Source organism: Helianthus annuus, chromosome 10 (genome assembly GCF_002127325.2).
Source record: "Helianthus annuus cultivar XRQ/B chromosome 10, HanXRQr2.0-SUNRISE, whole genome shotgun sequence".
Classification (NCBI taxonomy): domain Eukaryota; kingdom Viridiplantae; phylum Streptophyta; class Magnoliopsida; order Asterales; family Asteraceae; genus Helianthus; species Helianthus annuus.
In genome coordinates, this window is record NC_035442.2 from 34203658 (window position 1) to 34223472 (window position 19815).

Here is a 19815-nt window from a genome sequence, read left to right on the forward strand (position 1 = left end):
GCTACGGTGGCCACTGTAGCTTACGGTGGCTTGGAATGGCTTACGGAGGGTCTCTACTGCCTTACGGTGGAAGAAAAAGGCTGGGGGCTACCGTAATTTACGGTAGCTACCGTAAGCTACGGTAGCCTTCAGCATGCAATTTTGTTTTCTTCATAACTTTTTCGTTTCAACTCCGTTTTCTTCACTGTTTTCGCCTACGTTCTCGTAATTTCGTCCTCTATCATGTTATCCTCTTAATTCTTCAATTCCAATTTTTTTTTTCATTTATTCTCCGTCTTTCAATCTCCAATCTAGTCGCGTCTATTCGAAGCTTTATTTCCATACTTTTAAGCTCCAAATGTACCTGAAACACAAGCAACCGTAGTTATCTAATTCAAGACAATTACATGATCAAATGAGGGATTAACTCGTCTTTTAACACACTTAAGGGTTGTCCCATGGACTACCCGTCACATCCCCACACTTAACCGTTGCTTGCCCCAAGCAACCCATTACAAATCATTTCCAAGTGCACAAGCGATCAACACAAATCAAGCATAAACATGTTATCCTTTTACTAACCCTTTACTAACACCTAAACAACACACCCTCACTATATCTCTCCTCTAGGCAACAAATAAGCACTAGCAAATATAAGCTAGATACACAAAAGGCAAACAGGTGATTGCACAACTATATGCTTGTACCTAAATCAGTCCTCATCCTAACAAGTGCCAAACATGAATGCAAATCAAAGGGACTTTAAGGTTGTAACGTGGCTAGGTGTACGGTAGGAAATGGAATATATATGTAGTAGCGAAGGACTTAACCCGGTCTTTTATTACACAATGAAACAGACAATAAACATGACATAACTTCTATATACAAGACAACTCAACATCACTTTTTTTTTTCTTTTTCATTGCTTTTTCACTTTTTTTTCTTTTTTTTAGCATAGAGAAACATTCAACAAAACATATCTAAACACAACTATAACAACTACTAACATTATAAGACCGGGTCAAGTCAGGTAAATTTTTGGGAAACTAGGTAAGGGGTAATAAATGATTGGCTTTAGGCACAAAATGGGCAACTAAATGTCCAAACCCCCGCCCCTCTCACTACCAAGCTCATATATATAATTTATGAGGTCCAACCCCCCAAAACCCACACTCGCACACACTATGACGAGGCTACCTAAATGATCTTATTCTATCCACATTCATGTTTCACTAAGGCCTCGAACCGTATTCAAGCACAAGTTCTAATGCACACCCACCCATTGCCACTCTCATCAAAGATATAATTATTTGTTTACATTTGTGGCTTCAACTCTCACCAAGAAAAAGGGTAAATAAGGGTTGTCGGTGTGCCACTCGGGGTTAGTCCAAGGTGTTCAAATTCCAACAATGTTTAGCTTGATTTAAAAATTTCAAAAACCTCCAAATTTTCCCCCCATCCCCACACTTGGGATACATTGACCCCAATGTATGGTTTTGGAAGGAATTGATCACTAAAACCCATTCAACATCAACAAAATCTTAAGCACTCAAACCCCAAATTTCTTTTTTTTTATCAAAAAGCAAACAAACTAACTACCAATATTTCAAAGCTAAAGAACATAACAAGACTAAGGAAAGAGTACATTGACCTGGTGAAGTTTGCCAAAACAGATGTTGTAGATAATCTGACTTCCTATCACCACCTTCACCCAAATATCCGTACATCTTCCCCATACTTGAATGTCGCCATGGCCCTGAAACATAGAAAGATAAAAACAGCAAGATCAATATAAAATCCCGGGTTGCCTCCCGAGCAGCGCTAAGTTTCGAGTCTTCAGCCAGATCGTGCCACCCCCATTTATGGTGGCTCATGTAGCCGAATTTGTTGTATCCCCGTTGGTGGCCTACCCATATCTTGAATTAGTTGCAATGGTTGACTTTGTTGACCCGCTCCTCCTTGAGGTCCCAAATTACCTCCATCACCCCCATAGTAAAAACCTTCTTCTTCGTATCCCCTAAAATCTTCTTCATACCCATCATCAAAACTATCTCCTCCTATACCCGAAGATTACACGAATGGAAGAGATGAATAGTGGAAGCCCGATTGATTTGGTTGTGGTCAGTATGTAGAAGTAGCATGAATGACGGTTGAGCTTTGTGGTAGAGGGTGGGTAGAAGATGATTGACCCGTAGTTGGGAAAAATGTGAAAGTGGTGGAATTGTGGTAGAGGGGTTATAAGTAAGAGTAGGCTCAACTTGGGTAGTAATAGGTGGTATGGTGTTGGTTGGCGTAACGTCATGTGGTGGAGTAGGATTGGTAGTGTAATTAGGCATGGTGGTATTTGGTAAATGTTGTGTTGATGTAGAAATGAAAGTTGATGTTGTTTGACCCGTAGTGGGTGGTACTTGTGTTTCTTCCATGATGTTTCTTGGTGTAATGGGTGAAGTGGGTGAACCAACGATTTTGTTTTCTCATAACAAAACTCTGTTTTGACGCAAAGTTTTTTCAATTTCCGGATCAAACGATAGCGGTGATGACTTGTGAGAGCCCCTAGTATGCATACACCTGTAGTACCTGCACACTAAACACAACCAGTGTAAACCCGGAAATAAAAAACAAAACTACTAAATTAACACACGTTGCGCACTACTCCCCAGCAACGGCGCCAAAATTTGACGTGATGTCGTGGTCACAATCAAATTTAATCCAAATACTACTAAATAGTTAGCGGTAAGTGGGTATCGAACACAAGGAGTTTGTGGAATATGTGTTATTTGAAATGTTTATCTAAGTTAACTAAATTAAACTAATTGCAATAAAAGTAAATTCAAAGAGTTGGATTGTTTGATTTTAAAACTAAGATTACTAATTAAATTGCGAATTGAGAATTGGTTTTGTAAACAATTTAGAGATAAATGACCATCCTAAGTTTCCAGTTTGCTTTGACATTCATACTAATATTCAACTAGAAAGAACCACATAGACATGGTTCATGTGTTATTACTTGCCGTGATAAAAGGGAACTAAGTACTCGGATTCCTAGAACGCGGGGTTGTTACCCGATGACCAATTAATCAATACCTAATCCTAATCCCGCCCATGATATCTCGATTGCCAATGGCACTAAGAACGTATGGTTTAGATTAAGATTAACATACAAATTAACAATTTACGAACAAACAAACAACACACCATAATAAACAAACCATTATAGCAAGTCTATTATTCTAGAAATAAGAATCAAAACACAAATGTCTTAGACAAACCTTCAACCTAGGATGATCACCATAAGTTTAGCCACTCATGACTTGGACAATCATCATCACATACATATCAATGTTCATACGAATTAGAAACACTAACAAGATGTTTAGAAATTGTTTCAAGCCATCAAGAACACCCAAAAATCGCCCCTAGACTGCTGGTAACCAAATGGGAATGATTGGATTTGAAAAGACACAGTAAAACATCATAAAATAGGGCAGTTACACATTTCTCGCTGGCCTCCACCGTAAGCTACGGTGGCCACCGTAGCTTACGCTGGCTTGGAATGGCTTGCGGTGGGTCTCTACTGCCTTACGGTGAAGAAAAATGCTGGGGGCTACCGTAATTTACGGTAGCTACCGTAAGCTACGGTAGCCTTCGGCATGCAATTTTGTTTTCTTCATAACTTTTTCGTTTCAACTCCGTTTTCTTCACCGTTTTCGCCTACGTTCTCGTAATTTCGTCCTCTATCATGTTATATTCTTATTTCTTCAATTCCAAAATTTTACTTTTTTCATTTATTCTCCATCTTTCAATCTCCAATCTAGTCGCGTCTATTCGAAGCTTTATTTCCATACTTTTAAGCTCCAAATGTACCTGAAACACAAGCAACCGTAGTTATCTAATTAAAGACAACTACATGATCAAATGAGGGATTAACTCATCTTTTAACACACTTAAGGGTTGTCCCGTGGACTACCCGTCAGGCGGTTGAACAACAACGTTGTTCGGTGACTCAGAATCTGTTGAAAAAGGGAGTGTACCCTCTCTCTTATTTCTTGTGATAACTCTAGTCTTTCAACCATGCCGTTGATTCTTGCAGTAGCTAAGTTCACAATCTATCCACATAAAGATAAAAAAGCATTAATGATCAACTGATTAGTAACAGCTTCTTGTACAGGTCTGGTACCTCGCTAAAAAACAAATTAACAAACGTACAAACAGCAAATTTGGATGAATGAGCTTCGAAAGCTCTTCAAACATACAAACATCCTCATCATGACTCATCCCTCTAGCACTCTCCAACACCTTCACTGCCACGTGGATATCACCTGGCAGTACAGCTCGGTAAACGGGCCCACACTTCCCTTCTACCAGCAAGGACTCTTTCCCAAACTCGGACGTGGCACCCATCAAATCCTTAAAGTAAAACTCATCAACGACTTTTCAAATCCTTAAATGTATGCTAATAAACTTAATAAAAAAATCAGAATAACTCGGGTCTCCCGCGGGCATACCGCACATAATTGGGATCTGAGTGAATTAAGTTGACCAAAGTTGCCCCATCTGGATTTGCGACGTATATTGTCGACTTCATTTTATGGTAAAAATAACTCAACAGTGGCTTGAAACATTGTTTTAACCCAACAGTGGTTTCAAACACTGTTTTAACCCTACAGTGGTTTAAAACTCTATTTTAACCCAAGAGTGGTTTCAAACCACTGTTTTAACAACACTTGTCACACCCCAACCAATGGCGGAAACATCGGGATGAGACGAAGTGTGAAGATTGCTAGAGACATCATAACGCTATTTGTGACAATATTTAGAAAATCCAAATTTCATTTCATTTCATAACTTCAAATAGTCAACATTACAAGAAATTCAAATACGACAAGTTTAACATAACAACATGATAACATAACAAAATTTTGATACAACATTTTAAACCCTAACGTCTATATGTGTATCTAGGCATCAACGCTACTTCATTTCATAGCATCATCGTCCTCAACCTGTAACATGTTTAAAATAAAGTTCAATGCAAAAGCAAAGGCGAGTATACAAGTTTGATACGTACATAGCAAAAGATAAGTTTGAACAATTCCTCATAGCAAGCATGTGATTCAAGATAAACATTTAAACATGGCATGTGTCTAACATATCAAACCAAGAAAACGCAATATGCTCAAGACATAACCTCAAGTTTACGGGCGGGTCGTTAATCCTATAGCGCTACATATGTCAAGGTTTGGCTCGTACGAAGTTAATGATAAGTTCAACACATAAGAATAACCCAAGTTTAAAGTATCAAGCCATCACGTATACAAGCATGTTATAGGAACGTTCATGTGTTTAACAAAAGGTTCATGTGTAAGTTTTCAATAGGTAAACATGTTACACCCCAAAAGTGGTAAAAGTAAAAAGGGGGAACTACGAGTATACTCACTAAGTTTGCATATGTTTTCCGATTATCCAGTTGTTGACGAGTAGAGATTTAGAGTCCGAATGTATAAGGGTTAAGGTTCAAGTATGTTTAGAGTCGAGATTCGGTGTTTAAAACAACATAAAAATAAGATATGAGAATAACATGGAAAATAATCATTTAGTACATATGATGCTTGTTCTTGACACTAGGAAACTCGAAGGAGTTTAGATGTTTTCATGGAACAAGGTTCCATTAGAATCGTGACAAGTTATCATAGTCTAGGATGATGTAATCTAGTACCCCGACATATGAACACTAGTTCATCATCAAAGATTCGATTATTCGAATAATATATTTAGGTTATATAATATATGTCCAATAGTTCAAGCATGAGGTAGAAGATTAAAATCTTCATTTTGGTACCTCTAAATGTCATAGAAGTCATGTAGGAGGTAGGAAGATCAAGTCTTCCATTTAGGCACCTCTATGTGTTCACCACTACACTTGATGTAAAAAAACAACCAAGGAGGGTCATGAACATACAATAAAGAATAAGAAATATACACACTAACTAAGAGAAATCATCAAATCATGTGAGGATTGTATGTTTGGACAACCCAAGTTGTTCCATAATCACTCATGTATCAAAGACAATGTTTGACATGACTTGTGGGTTAAAAACCCTAAACAAAACACCAAGTTTATGAGGTTTAATCCTCTGATTTTAAATGTCTCAACCTTGTTTTTAAGCTTAACCAACCATGGGATAAGTTGTAAGCATTAGGACATAGGTATGAGATGTGTTAGACACAAGTTGCATAGGTTTAAACAAGTTTTTGATGAACATAAAAACAAACAGAAAGTTTATGGACTATTTCGGGGCATTTCCAGGTCTGATTTCCCCAAGGAGAAGTCTAGGAATCGAACCCCATGATTATACAAGCAAGTAGGAAAAAGAATCGAGTGAATCGGATAAGAATTGAGTGAGTTATGCCCATTTTCGTGAAGGGGTGTCAATCTACTCGAACCCTTACTTTCAGCTACGGTTTGGTGGATGTTTTGTGAGTTTTTAGGGTTGCAAAAGTGGTATGGAGGCTGGTTATAAGTGGTATTTATAGGGGGAAGGATTAGGGTTTCAATGGGTTGGGCTTTGGAAGTGTTTAGAAGGGGTTACACCTTGAAACTAGCCCACAAAACCCAACTATATGGGGCTGAATTTGGCTGAATTTGGGCTGCCATATTTCTTTATTTTTTTATTTTTTTAAAACATTATAATGAGTAATTTTGTTAGTTAAGTTGTGTAATAATATGCAACAATGTTTCCCCTAACTTGTAACAAGGTGAAATATGAAATAAAACATGATTTAACTAGGTAAAAAGTGTAACGTACAAGTTTTATTTACGAAGCAAGTTCCGTATTTTACAACGATTACAATGAAAGAATGGTTATAAGAACACAAGATTTCCAAAGTTAGAATTTCACGTAAGGTTTCTAAATGTAGGAAGTTTGAAAACGCAGGGCGTTACAGTCTCCCCTCCTTTAGGAAATTTCGTCCCGAAATTTATTCAAGAGGAAGGCTTGAAAGAGTTTTTGGCATAAAGGTGATCATTAAGAATTGAAACTTGGGAAGTTTGAAAGTTTTGAAAAGTACCAAATTTTGGAGAACATCAAGGTAGATTTGCAAGGGGAAGTTTTTAAGGATAGTATAAAAAAAATCATACTTTCGTAAAACCTGTTTATTGAGAGGGACGAAAAGGTTTGTTACTTTAAATAAAGCAATAGAGAGATACTAAGTATAGTTACACAAGAATCAAGAATAGGGAGGCTATTTTATAGGTAATGAGGTAAGTTAGGACTCAAATGTTTAAACAAGCTGGATTGCGAACGAGTTTTGTATAAAACAATACGAGTATAGAATGAACGAATGGCTCTTAAAGAGTACAAGTATGTGAATAGCATAAGTGTTGGATAGATGAACGTAGTGTGTTAAGGATGAAGTCTCGTCATGAATAATCGGATATAATGCGTTTGTGAGTTGCGTGAAGTTGTATTAGGTCCAAAAGGTCTGCAACACACTGAATTTCTCATGGCACGTTTTACAAAGTTTGGTAACATGGTGAAAACACTTATATATAGGAAGTACCAGCGGCGTATCCACCATGTTTTAACCACATTACGTCCGTTTCGTTACTCGGGGTCATGTTACGTTCCGTGTCTTACCATACACAGTAGTACACTCTATGGTTCTCATACGCCTATCACTATAATCCCGTGTGCACCCGCGATTATACTGATTGTCGCATGATCCACATAGCTTGTACTAGTTATGTATGAATCAAGGTATACATGAATTTGAAAATAAGAATGTGTACATAGAAGAATGTCGTATGTAAGCATGTTTATGTTTAAGCATGTATGGGACCCACGTAAGCGAATCCCTCGGATTACGCTCGCGTATAGGTACGAATGTACGAATCATGAGTAAGGATGAAAGTATGAGCATAAGTTTAAGTATGAATACGCATGTATGTATGAGCATAAACATAAAACATGTAAGTAGTATGTGTACAAGCAGAAGCGTAAAACGTATAAGTAGTATGTGTATGAGTACAAGCATAAAACGTATGAACATAGGTGTAGGTATGAAAAATAAATATTGCGTATATGGTGTACGTTGAGACATTGCGGAGAAAAAAACAGGTTAAGTATGTAGATACGAACGATATAAATGATGTTATCGCGAGATATCGACTAAAATGTGTATGATGATGTGCATGTATAGTTGTTTAAACAAAACGTTGAGTTTGCCGAATCAAAATTAGATTGAGCTTGGTTTGAAAGGTAGAATATAGTTTGTATATGTAAAGGAACATAAAGTACTCATTGGTCATGCTTAACGTATTTTGTAATGATTGAAATGCTACTTTTGTTTAAAAAAAAAAAGGAGTTCACGTATGTTGAAAATTGTCGGTCCCCATGAAGTCTTCTAGCCCACGTGTTTTGAAATTTGGATGACGAGTTAAGCGTTGTAGAGAAGGTTTTTTTTTTTTTTTTTTTTTTTTTTTTTTTTAAATAACGGGTTTGTTTCATTTGCATCAAAACATGAAAATTTTGGACTTTGAAAGTTCTTGTGAAAACGTCGACCCTTAGAAAAGAAAAGAAATTTAGTAAAAGAACTTAGTGATTGTTTAAAAATAATTTTAACAAAGGATTTATTGATGTTGGAAAGAGTATTTGGTAAACGGTCATATAACATCTATGAGGTCTTATAAGTAATTGAGAAAGGTTAGTTTGATTTTGATTAAGAGTGGAAGTCTCTAGTATGATGATATAATGTGAACGTGTTTCAGTTAATAAATCAGATGTGAAGTTCATGGGCAAGAGATTCATTAGACCGATTAAATTGATAGGTAGCATTTCGTAAGGTTTGGAAATTTATGTAGTAAAACGGTAAAGACATGATTAAGAATCTTGTGTATATGATTTGAGTGAAAATGGATGGTAGAATAAGAAGTACGTTTGATAAACAATGTATTTTGAAATCGGTATAAGTAGGTATTTTGAATAATGATAAATGATTTAGGTATAAAACATGATCGGGTTTGCATAATAAAATATTTTGAAAGAGAAGTTTTGGGTAACGGTCACCTAAGTAAGGGAATCACCCCTAACTCGTTGGTGAGGTCGTTTTAAGGGAAGAGGGGTGGAGTCAATCGTCAAGGTAAGGAAGTCACTCCAATCTCGATGATACCTCTCCACTAGTTGTTACAAGGAATATGAATTTAAATTATATGAAAATCATGCATATATAAATGTATCGAAAAGGTTCGATATGTTGTGCGTGTGAAAAGAGAAATCAAAGGTAAACTCGAGGTTGAAAGATTGCATCGTATAAAATGAACAATAGAAACACATGTTTGACCAAAGTTTGGAGTGTTCCAAACGGAACTTTGACTAACCAAAGTGGTCGAAAAGTCTTTTGAATTTGAGGAGCATGCTTTGGCCTAATAGGTAAAATACTCTCGCCGACAAGTCGGTTAACGGTATTTACCCTTCCGGTTACTACATGTCCCAAATCAATCGAAGTTTCGAGACTTGGCGGGATTTATGAAAAAAATCAAGGAGTGGAACTAGTCGACAAGGTGCGGGTTTCACCCCTATCTTGACGATTTCGTATCCTAAGTGTGGTTGGTACTCGTCGGGTCAAAATTTAAATTTCGACATGTTGACGAGGGTCCACTAGAATTTGAAATTTGAGATTTGCCATTTAGATGTGGATTTCACTCCTAGCTCAATGGCGATATCTCGTGTAAAAAGAAGAATAGATAGATTGAGAGTCGTTCACTAAATTGTGGGTTTCACGCCTATTTTGGTGAATTCGTCTCATTTGTACAATATGAGTGTTGTCGGATTTAGAATAATCGAGTAAAATGCATGAGGGAAGTGTATGTCGAAGGAGATACACAAACAAGTATAAACACATAAGAAAGCATATCAAGGATGATACTTAAATAATGAAATAAAACAAGTATTAACACATAGAGAAATATGTCAAGAATAACACATAAAGAATCGAACAACGAAACAAGTGTTAACACATAATAAAACAAGCATTAATGCGTAAGAATAACATGTCGAATATTACACATGAGTAACATACATGTTTAAAAGAGCATAAATAAGTAACAAATAAAGTATCATGTAGTAGTCCAAGCAAAGCATACGAATAAGGTTCTAAAACTATAGACTAGGCTAAAGCATTCCTACTTTTCCTAATTCCCTATAGTTATGGCTCTGATACCAATCTGTCACACCCCAACCAATGGCGGAAACATCGGGATGAGACGAAGTGTGAAGATTGCTAGAGACATCATAACGCTATTTGTGACAATATTTAGAAAATCCAAATTTCATTTCATTTCATAACTTCAAATAGTCAACATTACAAGAAATTCAAATACGACAAGTTTAACATAACAACATGATAACATAACAAAATTTTGATACAACATTTTAAACCCTAACGTCTATATGTGTATCTAGGCATCAACGCTACTTCATTTCATAGCATCATCGTCCTCAACCTGTAACATGTTTAAAATAAAGTTCAATGCAAAAGCAAAGGCGAGTATACAAGTTTGATACGTACATAGCAAAAGATAAGTTTGAACAATTCCTCATAGCAAGCATGTGATTCAAGATAAACATTTAAACATGGCATGTGTCTAACATATCAAACCAAGAAAACGCAATATGCTCAAGACATAACCTCAAGTTTACGGGCGGGTCGTTAATCCTATAGCGCTACATATGTCAAGGTTTGGCTCGTACGAAGTTAATGATAAGTTCAACACATAAGAATAACCCAAGTTTAAAGTATCAAGCCATCACGTATACAAGCATGTTATAGGAACGTTCATGTGTTTAACAAAAGGTTCATGTGTAAGTTTTCAATAGGTAAACATGTTACACCCCAAAAGTGGTAAAAGTAAAAAGGGGGAACTACGAGTATACTCACTAAGTTTGCATATGTTTTCCGATTATCCAGTTGTTGACGAGTAGAGATTTAGAGTCCGAATGTATAAGGGTTAAGGTTCAAGTATGTTTAGAGTCGAGATTCGGTGTTTAAAACAACATAAAAATAAGATATGAGAATAACATGGAAAATAATCATTTAGTACATATGATGCTTGTTCTTGACACTAGGAAACTCGAAGGAGTTTAGATGTTTTCATGGAACAAGGTTCCATTAGAATCGTGACAAGTTATCATAGTCTAGGATGATGTAATCTAGTACCCCGACATATGAACACTAGTTCATCATCAAAGATTCGATTATTCGAATAATATATTTAGGTTATATAATATATGTCCAATAGTTCAAGCATGAGGTAGAAGATTAAAATCTTCATTTTGGTACCTCTAAATGTCATAGAAGTCATGTAGGAGGTAGGAAGATCAAGTCTTCCATTTAGGCACCTCTATGTGTTCACCACTACACTTGATGTAAAAAAACAACCAAGGAGGGTCATGAACATACAATAAAGAATAAGAAATATACACACTAACTAAGAGAAATCATCAAATCATGTGAGGATTGTATGTTTGGACAACCCAAGTTGTTCCATAATCACTCATGTATCAAAGACAATGTTTGACATGACTTGTGGGTTAAAAACCCTAAACAAAACACCAAGTTTATGAGGTTTAATCCTCTGATTTTAAATGTCTCAACCTTGTTTTTAAGCTTAACCAACCATGGGATAAGTTGTAAGCATTAGGACATAGGTATGAGATGTGTTAGACACAAGTTGCATAGGTTTAAACAAGTTTTTGATGAACATAAAAACAAACAGAAAGTTTATGGACTATTTCGGGGCATTTCCAGGTCTGATTTCCCCAAGGAGAAGTCTAGGAATCGAACCCCATGATTATACAAGCAAGTAGGAAAAAGAATCGAGTGAATCGGATAAGAATTGAGTGAGTTATGCCCATTTTCGTGAAGGGGTGTCAATCTACTCGAACCCTTACTTTCAGCTACGGTTTGGTGGATGTTTTGTGAGTTTTTAGGGTTGCAAAAGTGGTATGGAGGCTGGTTATAAGTGGTATTTATAGGGGGAAGGATTAGGGTTTCAATGGGTTGGGCTTTGGAAGTGTTTAGAAGGGGTTACACCTTGAAACTAGCCCACAAAACCCAACTATATGGGGCTGAATTTGGCTGAATTTGGGCTGCCATATTTCTTTATTTTTTTATTTTTTTAAAACATTATAATGAGTAATTTTGTTAGTTAAGTTGTGTAATAATATGCAACAATGTTTCCCCTAACTTGTAACAAGGTGAAATATGAAATAAAACATGATTTAACTAGGTAAAAAGTGTAACGTACAAGTTTTATTTACGAAGCAAGTTCCGTATTTTACAACGATTACAATGAAAGAATGGTTATAAGAACACAAGATTTCCAAAGTTAGAATTTCACGTAAGGTTTCTAAATGTAGGAAGTTTGAAAACGCAGGGCGTTACAACACTGTTCTGACTCAACAGTGTTTTCAAACACTGTTTTTAACCCAACAATGGCTTGAAACACTGTTTTAAACCAACAGTGGTTTCAAACCACTGTTTTAACAACATTGTTTTGACTCAACAATGTTTTCAAACACTGTTTTTAACCCAATAGTGGTTTCAAATACTGTTTTTAACCCAACAGTGGTATTAAACACTGTTTTAACCCAACAGTGGTTTCAAACACTGTTTTAACCCAACACTGGTTTAAAACTCTGTTTTAACGCAAAAGTGGTTTCAAACCACTGTTTTAACAACACTGTTTTGACTCAACAGTGTTTGAGTTAGTAAAATAAAAGCTGGTAGGTTGAGTTAGTAAAATATATATAAAATAAAAGCTGGTAGGTTGAGTTAGTAAATTTAACAAACAGTTGGGGGACATAATGGAATCAAATTCTAGATAAACAAACAACAATAAAACATGGAACGGAAGAAGCTTACCAATGAATGATGTTCTGAACTGGAAGAACACAATTAAGGGTGGTGGATTTGATAAGAAAGTTGCGTAGAAAACGCAAGTGTTGAAGAAGCAGCCTGCACTGCACTGCTCTGCTCTGCTGAAAACCAAAAGGAGTGATCAGCTTTGTTGCACATCGATTCTACTTAAACGAATCTGGAACTCATTCTCAGTCATTAAGGAATAAGGATAAACTGCATCTAGGTTGCTTTTTTTCTTAGTCAAAGTGACTGGCTTGACCTGTATATAATAGATTATCTATCATTTAAAAACAAAATATATAAATAAAACCATCACTTCCTTAACCGAAACTTGGAATTAATAGTCAAAGGGCAAATTGGGAATTAAGGTTCTTTGAGAAGCTTCTTCATGAATGTAACAACACCGCTATTCACGGTTGTTGATCAGTCGACGCATTTGGTGGTTTCCACTCAGATCTAGGGATGAGCGTGGTACTGGTACCAAAAATCTTCAAAACTGGGTACCGGTAGCGAAAAAGTATTTGAAGGTAAAAATTGGTATTTTACCAATACCATACCGAACCGGTATGGCACCGAAAATGCCAAAAAGTGGGTGCCGGGATAGAAAAAATTTGGCACCGGTAACCAGTGTCCCTGCTCAGATCTGCCAACACCGGTAGCAACCGACAACCTTCCGGGCCATTGCTATTCTTAACTATATTAAAACTAAATCCCGAAGCTTTAACTTAAGCGTACCCTGATAACCATTGCTATTCTCCACACAAATAATGGTAGAAAAGGGTACATAACATTATATAATGCAAGGAGTCGACAGAAGTTAATTTGCTATTTTTAATATTCAAAATGATACAAAGGAATCGTGCATGTAAAATATGTTTGTGTAGAATAACACATTGATATAAGCAACAATCTAATTAAGTTTTAGATTTTGATTTTGATATTATTACTTTTTCCTACAGAAACTTCTTTGACTGCCGAATTGTATTACCTAATTATTATTTTTTAAGCAACTATGATCTCTCAAGCTAGATCAGAAACAGGCGTATAATTTACAAACTTGATATGGTCTTGTTCATGAAAAAATAATTAAATTAGGTGGGATTAAAGTGGGAAAAGTTGTTGTTGCAATTCATAAAAAACAGGTTATGGCCTGAATTACTCATTCATAACAAAACATGTCGAAATTATTTCTATTAAAGGAAGAAAAAAACTATTGCTAAACAACTATTGCGAACCAATTGATGCAAATAAAAGTTAAAGAAGAGAAAACTGACCTGAACGGATCCTTTTTAACAATTCTTGATCAGGTACCAGGTTTCTCACACACTCACATCTGCATATATAAATATACTTTAGCATGTACTTTGGCATGTATGAGTACACAAACCCATGTCAACAGATATATACTTTAGCATTATGAATATACAAACCTATGGATGAGCTCGGTACCAACCGGTACCAAAAATACCGGTACCGATAATACTTGGTATGGTACGGTACGGTTTGGTACCGATACGGATAGGTATTTGAATGCAAAAACCGGTACCGAAAACCCAAAATGTCGCTACCGAAAATATTTCAGTCCGGGAAATTCGGTACTGGTTCGGAACCGTATCGAGTACCATTTGCTCATCCCTATACAACCCATGTAAAAAACATAAGCTTTAGCATGCATGAATGTTTTGTAACTAAAAAGATACAATCTTGATTCGATATTAAAACAAACCCATGTCAATAGATGAATCTTCATACAAATCCATAAGAAAAACATAGTATGCATGGATACTTTATAACCAAAAAGATACGTAGTTGGTACGTATAAAAACAAACCGAAGTAAAAAAACATAAACTTTTATAGTGTATGCATAACCTGCAACCAAAATGAACATTTTTACCTATCTAAAGATAAACCTAGGTCAAAAGGGATAAACTTTAGTGTGTATGCATAATCTAGAATAAGTAAAGATCATCTTATTATCTCTCTAAAAACAAACCCAGGTCGAAAAGCATAAACTTTAGTACCTGAATGGTGGCACCAATGCGTCGCTAATAAACATGTTTGTTTTTGCATGCTTTATCTTTTTAGCTGGTTTATTCATTTTCACTGCCCGAGTTGAGGTGATGTGTCGGGGAATGACTCGGGTCTCCCACGGGCATACCGCAATCCATCTCTCCATCCAGCTCCAACCCCAACTTGCTTTGCTTATGTCATAATATGCTATGTAATTATATGTTTACAAAAAGTAAACAACAATTCTTAAATTAAAAACACATTAGGGTCATTTAAACATGTGAACTTGATGTTGATGAAACTCAGTTGGAATTGAATTAATTAACTGAACTGTAGTATCTACTCAAGCTTGGGTAAGATTGGCTCTATTCAAGCTTTTACTACGCCTCAGTTTATTTTTTTATTTAACCCGTTAGAGATATAACAACTTATTAATAAGTAAACGGGTCGAATTTAGAAACATAGACAAACGAAATCCATACCTGCATATCAGAGGTCTATGGAGTGAGGTTGTCACGAAGGAGTTGCATGATCAAGGTGCTATCTTTGTGAGACTCCTCACCTAAAGTATCTAGCTCTGCAATTGCTTCATCAAAAGCCTAAAAAGAAGAAAACAAACACACATTCATGTCAGTTTTGGAAAGAAACCGAAACGAACCATAGGTCCAAATTTCTTCGGATATTTTGATGTTCATACCTGTTTTGCAAGGCTGCAAGCGCGGTCTGGAGAGTTCAAAATTTCATAGTAGAAGACACAAAAATTGAGAGCCAGACCGAGGCGAATTGGGTGTTCAATGTTTCAATAACCTGCAAATATTGAAATAGATTGACAACTATTTATCAGGGATCATTGCAGAAGAATATTGTTCCATGTGACTTGACAGAATAATAATTCCACAATTTAAGTTTCTAGTACCTCTAGTTCATGAGACTTGGACTGAATTTTCAACTGATTTTGAAGCTTCTTTTGCTTTAATCTGCTTTCTTTAACCATCCAGAGACGACGCGTTCTGAGTTCCAGTTGTATTAACCATTACCTGCATGGCCCAACATAAAAGAACAGATTAAGAAAGTTATAAGACGAAACATAAAGGAATAGATTAAGAAAGTTACCCTCTTGTGGCAAATATCTTCTTGTGGCAAATATCTTCTTGCCTTCTGCTTTACTTAGGAGCCATGTTTCCATCATGTAAGTTACCCTCTTATGGCAAATATCTTCTTGCCTCCTAGTTCGCACAACACGAAAAACTTTACAAACTACAAAAAAAAAATGAATTAACAAACTGAATCTAAAACATATAGACATCAAACGCCCAATCACAAGAATTGGACAATCATATTTAAATTAAAAAAACCTAAATAACAAAATGAACTGGAAAGGTTTTTATTTTGTCGATCTGCTGTAATCAAGAACAAACCGAAATACTGAAATACTCCAAATCGAACCTTCGGTTGTTCTACTTTTTGATCGGTAGTTGTATCTCTTGCGCCATACACACAATATGCAATGTACAAACTCATAAATCATTAAGAAAAATATAAAGTTGCTGGTAAATAATAAAAAGATATCTAACCCTGATCTCACATCTAACTTGAATGAAGCTTCTGAAGAAGGGAATAAACGTCTGGTTCTTGTAATAAGCCATCACAAGACCACCGTTAAACAAAATCTTGATGTAAGATTGAACAAAAGAGTGCAGGAATTCGAGAACAAACCTGAAGAAAATTGTACGAATCTCGGAAACTGCAAAATGAATGATGATATAAATTGAAAGTAATTTTTGTAATTAGATAATACCGATGAGTGATTTTTGTAATCTTGATGCAAGATTGAACAAAAGAGTGCTGCTGGTGAAACCCTAGCCGCCGCCTTGTCCTCGCTTCCTTGAACCACACCATCACATTATCACAACCGGCGAAACCCAACCAATCCTTGTAGCAATCATCTTTTTATTCAGGCCACAACCACCGTCAACATCTTCTTCTTCACCGGCTTCTTTGCCTTCGTAATCGCCTCTTCTTCCTGTTGTAGCCTCCTAATCGCATCATGTGTGCTCTTAAAATCAGATATGGTTTCATGATCGGGTGTTTGGGATTCCTGGATTTGAGAGAGAGAGAAATTGAATTTTAGAGAGAGAGAAAGCGAGTTTTAGAGAGAGAGTTGAGAGTTTATAAAAGATCTCAGAAATTAAAAAGACACACTATATGGATATGGTTTGAATTTTAAACTTGGAGCCAAGATTTTGAATTTTGAATTTTGCCTCTTAAAAAACAATACTTTTTCATTTTCATCACAAATAAAAAACAGATTAATATTATAAATAAATCGGATTTATGACATCACCATGGCCAATGTGGCATACCTCAATGGTTGACACGTAGGCAATTCTATGTCATCATCTTAGCTCCCTAAATAGATAGTATAGATACACAGTGGAGAGTTCAAATGAGAAAAAATTTTTTATAAGAAGAAAAAAAATAAGAAATTTCAACCAATAAGAATGATTTATTTTACTTCATTTAATATAAGCATTTAATGTTACTATAAGGGTACATTGGTAAATCTACATAGGTCATTAATTTATAGTCTTCCTCTTTAATAGCTAACTACATTAAATTTTTTCTAACTTATCTTCAAAATGTATATTTTTCATAAAAAATAAAATAAAATTATTTAAAGTGTAGGATAAATTACGAGTTGTGTATGGTAAATTACGAGTTGTGTAGGATAAATTTCAACGTGTATGATGAATTTCGAAATATGTAAGATAACTTTTGATGTGTGTAGGCAAAAAAAAAAAAGCTAGTGTGAAGGATACTAGTCTTTATGACTAGTTAATTAGTCATAAATGATAATAATAAATGAAATAAGTGAAAAAACTATTTAATGTTTTACAAAATTACACTTTATTTTTTTTCTTCTCAACTAAATTTTCTTCTCAAATAAACATTCACCTATATACACATATTTAAATTATTTAATGGGAAACATGATAAATAAATGAATTGTTTGTCGACCATGAAATTTAAATAAACTAACAAATGGTATTTAGTAGCATTTACTCATTATTGCGTCATAAGAAAAAATCAGCTTAACGTCACTCATTTTCACCCACTCGCACGTATGTATGTGTAAAAGCATACTAGTCTTCTTTCTTGATTACCCTAGTTTAGCGCGTGGTCGTGGAACTCATTCTCCAAATTTGTTTAGAATTTATTTGCCACTAGCTTGTTTAGAAAATAAAATTTTGTTATTTTTAAATAAAAATATACATTATATTTTGCTATAATATGGATAGGTGTGCTACAGATCTCACAAAACCAATTAATCGTACGCAGTGATCCTCTTGGAAGAAAAGTTGGCCTAGCAGTTGGTTCAAAGCATTTCAAGAGCTAACAAAAGGTCAAATATTAACCAATAAGGTCATAAAATGCTCCATCGGCCATATAAGATCGAATCTGATATCAAGCCCGTTAGTGATGTGACAATACAGATCTCGGGGATGTTTGATAATACCCGTTCAATCTTAAGCTCTACTCACCTCAACGGGATTCTTCACAATCCAAGTGATGTGAGATCTTCAAATAGCTCAAATTATCATATGTCACAAGTTTCTGATTCAAGTATCAAGACTATGAAACCTGCAAAAACGAAACGAGGAACTTACAAAAGAAGGTATCTTTTATATTGTATAATATTTTAACTAGCAAAAATCAATACTACTGTTCCTTATATATGTGCATATGATGTGAGGTTGATAATATTGGATCCAAGTTGAGTTACATTTGGGTTTGTGATTTCATATATTACAAACAATTGTCAACCATATGATATATTGATGTAAAGATGTCATACTCACAATTACTATATTAATATTAAAAGATGCTAATAATTACTTCTTTTTGGCATATGCAGAAAAAACGTTTCAACAATTACAAAAGTTATTACTACTCTGATTGATGACGGATATGCTTGGAGAAAGTATGGCCAAAAAACGATCTTCAACTCAAAATATCAAAGGTAAAACTTATGGCTTTGACATTAATGGTTTTAGCAAGTACTATTATGATCAAATTTAAACCTAGCAAAGACTCAAACTTGATTTAATTTCATGAAGTTTTACCATTATACATAAGAAATATATTTGTAAATACGCAGGAACTATTATAGGTGCAGTCATAAGATTGAACAAGGGTGCCAAGCAACCAAACAAGTTCAAAAGATTGATGACAAGCCATCAAAGTACAAAATAACATACGATGGAGTCCATACTTGCAATAATTTACAAAGTGCTACACAAATCATTTTAGAAGCTCCAGACCCTAGGGACAAGTCAACCCTTATCAGTTTTGAAACCAATGCATTCACTGAGAACCATAAGGTTGGCAGTTGTTTTCAATCAATGAAACATACACCTATGGATTTTCCTTCTTTAGAACCGTTGGATCAGAAACAAGTTTATTTCTCCGATCATAAAACTCAATGGGATTCGATCTTGGAACTCTCGCAAGTTCCATCAGAACCAATATCTATGATGTTATCTGGATTAGATTGTGAGGACATGGTGTCGCCAGGGGTGTATTCGTCTACATGTAGTACACATGGCTATGAGATTGACGATATTAAAGAAAGTTATGACTATGCTGGTTTTCTATTTGAATTATAACGTGTAGATGTCATGAATTGTAACATTTGTTTGAGAAATATATTGATAAATGTTTTTGGTTAAACTTGAATTTGAGTCCATAAATGTAATAAATGATTTTGGTTAAACTTGAATTTGAGTCCATCTATAAGGTATGAGATAATGTAAAACTCAGTATAAGATACAAAGATAATTTATTTGAACTCTAGTTAAATAGTTAAGTACCGGATTTACTTTGAGTTTTTTTTTTTTTTAATTTAT

General features: G+C 35.2%; 2 protein-coding genes across 24 annotated transcripts; one reads left to right on the plus strand and one right to left on the minus strand.

The window, feature by feature from the left end:
* Nucleotides 1–3675: 3675 nt before the first annotated feature.
* LOC110884394 (G-type lectin S-receptor-like serine/threonine-protein kinase At4g03230) lies at nucleotides 3676–17103 on the minus strand. 23 transcript variants are annotated; one of them, XR_004869365.1, is made up of 11 exons: nucleotides 16707–17096; nucleotides 16355–16624; nucleotides 16022–16134; nucleotides 15825–15945; nucleotides 15606–15715; nucleotides 15391–15507; nucleotides 14920–15099; nucleotides 14172–14230; nucleotides 12901–13013; nucleotides 4186–4386; nucleotides 3697–4085 (listed from the first exon to the last, which is right to left on the minus strand). XR_004869365.1 is itself a non-coding variant. In XM_035978567.1 (6 exons), the coding sequence occupies exons 4-6, from the start codon at nucleotides 4378–4380 to the stop codon at nucleotides 3730–3732; spliced, it is 384 nt and encodes a 127-aa protein (XP_035834460.1). In that variant the 5' UTR covers nucleotides 4381–4386; nucleotides 12901–13013; nucleotides 14172–14230; nucleotides 14920–15384; the 3' UTR covers nucleotides 3676–3729. The 23 variants fall into 23 exon arrangements, 1 of the variants encoding a protein (XP_035834460.1); XR_004869353.1 differs by lacking the exon at nucleotides 4186–4386 and having other exon boundaries at nucleotides 3697–3843; nucleotides 4011–4085; nucleotides 14920–15115; XR_004869349.1 differs by having other exon boundaries at nucleotides 3698–4085; nucleotides 12901–13156; nucleotides 14920–15115.
* Nucleotides 17104–18220: 1117 nt separating this feature from the next.
* On the plus strand, nucleotides 18221–19612 carry LOC110880954 (probable WRKY transcription factor 70). Its single transcript, XM_022129368.2, has 3 exons — nucleotides 18221–18584; nucleotides 18825–18929; nucleotides 19068–19612. Exons 1-3 carry the CDS (start codon nucleotides 18340–18342, stop codon nucleotides 19573–19575), a joined length of 858 nt encoding a protein of 285 aa, XP_021985060.1. The 5' UTR covers nucleotides 18221–18339; the 3' UTR covers nucleotides 19576–19612.
* Nucleotides 19613–19815: the final 203 nt, after the last annotated feature.

Bases quoted from the DNA above. Each gene is read 5' to 3' on its own strand.
- LOC110884394 (XM_035978567.1), bottom strand. From the start codon at position 4,380: ATGGGTGCCACGTCCGAGTTTGGGAAAGAGTCCTTGCTGGTAGAAGGG. The intron at 4,086-4,185 runs GTACGTTTGTTA...TTATGTGGATAG, and splicing joins TTCATCCAAATTTGCTGTTT to ATTGTGAACTTAGCTACTGC. The intron at 3,844-4,010 runs GTACACTCCCTT...CTTGTGTTTCAG, and splicing joins CACAAGAAATAAGAGAGAGG to GTACATTTGGAGCTTAAAAG.
- LOC110880954 (XM_022129368.2), top strand. From the start codon at position 18,340: ATGCTCCATCGGCCATATAAGATCGAATCTGATATCAAGCCCGTTAGT. The intron at 18,585-18,824 runs GTATCTTTTATA...TGGCATATGCAG, and splicing joins CGAGGAACTTACAAAAGAAG to AAAAAACGTTTCAACAATTA. The intron at 18,930-19,067 runs GTAAAACTTATG...GTAAATACGCAG, and splicing joins TTCAACTCAAAATATCAAAG to GAACTATTATAGGTGCAGTC.